Source organism: Bactrocera latifrons, unplaced genomic scaffold (assembly GCF_001853355.1).
Source record: "Bactrocera latifrons isolate USDA-ARS-PBARC rearing strain unplaced genomic scaffold, ASM185335v1 scaffold_61, whole genome shotgun sequence".
In the NCBI taxonomy this organism is placed as follows: Eukaryota; Metazoa; Arthropoda; class Insecta; order Diptera; family Tephritidae; genus Bactrocera; species Bactrocera latifrons.
Window position 1 is genome coordinate 191,821 of NW_017537279.1, and position 2,521 is coordinate 194,341.

Consider the following 2,521-nt stretch of genomic DNA (forward strand, 5'->3'; position numbering starts at 1 on the left):
ACTGTGTGATGCTGGAAAAACTTCTGTAGTTATATTTGAATTCTTGGACAAGTCCCTTGCTGCCATGATAAGTCATTTATTGGAATTTTGACCTTGATCTCGGTAAGCAGAGCCCCTCCAGAAGTAAGTATTGATAAAGTTACCTTTTATGACCAATTACCTCTACTACTGGGAACACGTGAACCTCGCTGAGAGTGAATAGCTCACCGGATCTCTAATGACTCATATAAGGCCTAATCATTTTGTGGGAAACCGTTCGAGGACGGAATATGCTTCAAATATCTGGCTTCAACTGTGCATGGTATTGACGAAGGCAGTACTCTGCTCCTAAATTTCTGCACTGCAGCTCGCTTATAACCTATATTCGCGATATTTTTGGCAGTGAATTTATATCAAATCATGAAAAGGCTTTGATATACCCATACTCAGGCTTTTATTGGGTTCAGATATTTATTTATCTGTATTAAATAGATTAATAAATTAATTAAATATTAAAGATATTCAGCAAACTTTTGATGTCTAAATTTTTTGTTTTTTATACCTTAAGAAGAAGAAGATACCCTAAACCCTAGTTATATTAAGTTTGCCGCGATGTTTGAAACAACTAAAAGAACCCTTTAACGTACATTTGCAAATAAACAACGTGACGAGCTGAGCTGATTCAGCCATGTCCATCGCTCTGTACATACGTAAACTCCGTTTTTGAAATATCGATTTAAAATCATTCAAAAAGCTGCTCATTTCCCATACACACTGATTTACTAAAATTAAGTATGCAAAACTATTTATTTCACATGAAATTAAGTAACCGTTAAGTTAACCGGTAAGGTAACCGTTAAGTTAACCGTTTCGTTTTACCTTTGTAAAGCTCGGTTTCTACGAAAAAGATCTGATATGTACGACTACATATCGTCACCTAAAATACAAAATAACGCAACCTCACTTTTCATCAGTTTACAAACGAAGGAAAAACGGCATATTAGAAACCACTAATTTTGAAACAAAATTTGAGTTTTGTTTATAAAATGGTTATACAATATATATAGTAGGTTATCATAGGTTATCACACACTCATATTGAAACAAAATAAGAATTTTCGTTATAAAATTGGTTATTATTTGTGACAACGATTTTCAATTTATTTTACGTTACGTTGTTTTGCATTTTAGGTGTCGATATGTAATCGTAGTGATTTTCTATATGACATGAGAATATGTATGTATATATAATATATATCATACTTACTTTGTGTAGAGTAAAAATTTAATATCCTTACGTTCACGTATCGCACAGCAATTGGAGCAGACACCACGCGGCGCAGCGCTATAGAATATTGGCGAGCCAGCTGCGGAAAAATAAAGCCAAATTAAGAAGCACGTAATGCAAAGTAAACAAATTGTTTAGTGCGAATATTGTAAGAAAGAAAATTAATATGAAAGTAATGTAAATAAAAATAATGCTTGCAATGCTCTCAAACAAAGGGCTGAAAAGATGTAGAGGTTAAACCAAAATATATATTTATATATGTATATGTASGGTTGCACTCTGAAATTATTTTTTCCTGATTTCCCACAGCGCTGCACTGTCTAGCCGCAGTTGAAGGTGGCGCCTGGGTATCAAAGTGAATGTAGGCTAGCAGACAGTTGAAGCATCATTGAYATACTTTAATATATAACAGTTGAATGTGGGAATGTAGGTAGTTGCTGACAAAGAAAACCATGCTCTWTATATATTCGTATATGAAAAAAAAATGCTGGTATTCGACCCGAAACGAAAAAAATTGGTGATATTCGACCTCCAAAGATACATAAATAGAGATAATTTTGGTAATAATTCGTCGATGACTCGGCGCATTAGACATATGTTAGTAATGACGCTATACTCGTACTGTTACGCCATGACTTTCCTAAACCATTTCTAACAATTTTTATACTCTCGCAACAAAGCTGCTAAGGAGAGTATTATAGTTTTGTTCACATAACGGCTGTTTGTAAGTCCTAAAACTAAAAGAGTCAGATTTAGGGTTATATATATCAAAGTGATCAGGGTGACGAGTAGAGTTGAAATGCGGATGTCTGTCTGTCTGCCCGTCCGTCCGTGCAAGCGTTAACTTGAGTAAAAATTGAGATATCATGATGAAACTTGGTGCACGTATTTCTTGGCTCCATAAGAAAGTTAAGTTCGAAGATGGGCAAATCGGCCCACTACCACGCCCACAAAATGGCGAAAACCGAAAACCTATAAAGTGTCATAACTAAGCCATAAATAAAGATATTGAGGTGAAATTTGGCACAAAGGATCGCATTAGGGACATATTTTGACGTAATTTTTTTGGGAAAGTCGGCGTGGCCCCGCCCCCTACCACGTTTTTGTACATATCTCGGAAACTACTATAGCTATGTCAACCAAACTCTATAAAGTATTTTTTTCATCTTCAGGCATTTCCATATACAGTTCAAAAATGGAAGAAATCGGATAATAACCACGCCCACCTCCTTTACCAAGGTTATGTTGAAAATCA

General features: G+C 35.2%; 2 protein-coding genes across 4 annotated transcripts in view; one reads left to right on the forward strand and one right to left on the reverse strand.

The window, feature by feature from the left end:
• LOC108975086 (probable serine/threonine-protein kinase DDB_G0272282) overlaps positions 1-2,521 on the forward strand; it is a 132,352-nt gene that overhangs the window by 93,255 nt on the left and 36,576 nt on the right. The window lies entirely within an intron of this gene.
• LOC108975110 (inactive pancreatic lipase-related protein 1) overlaps positions 1-2,521 on the reverse strand; it is a 22,068-nt gene that overhangs the window by 8,884 nt on the left and 10,663 nt on the right. For all 3 annotated transcript variants that reach the window (XM_018943391.1, XM_018943390.1, XM_018943389.1), the window contains exon 3: positions 1,246-1,345. In XM_018943391.1, the coding sequence (XP_018798936.1) occupies positions 1,246-1,345 (100 nt within the window). The remainder of the gene's footprint in view (positions 1-1,245; positions 1,346-2,521) is intronic.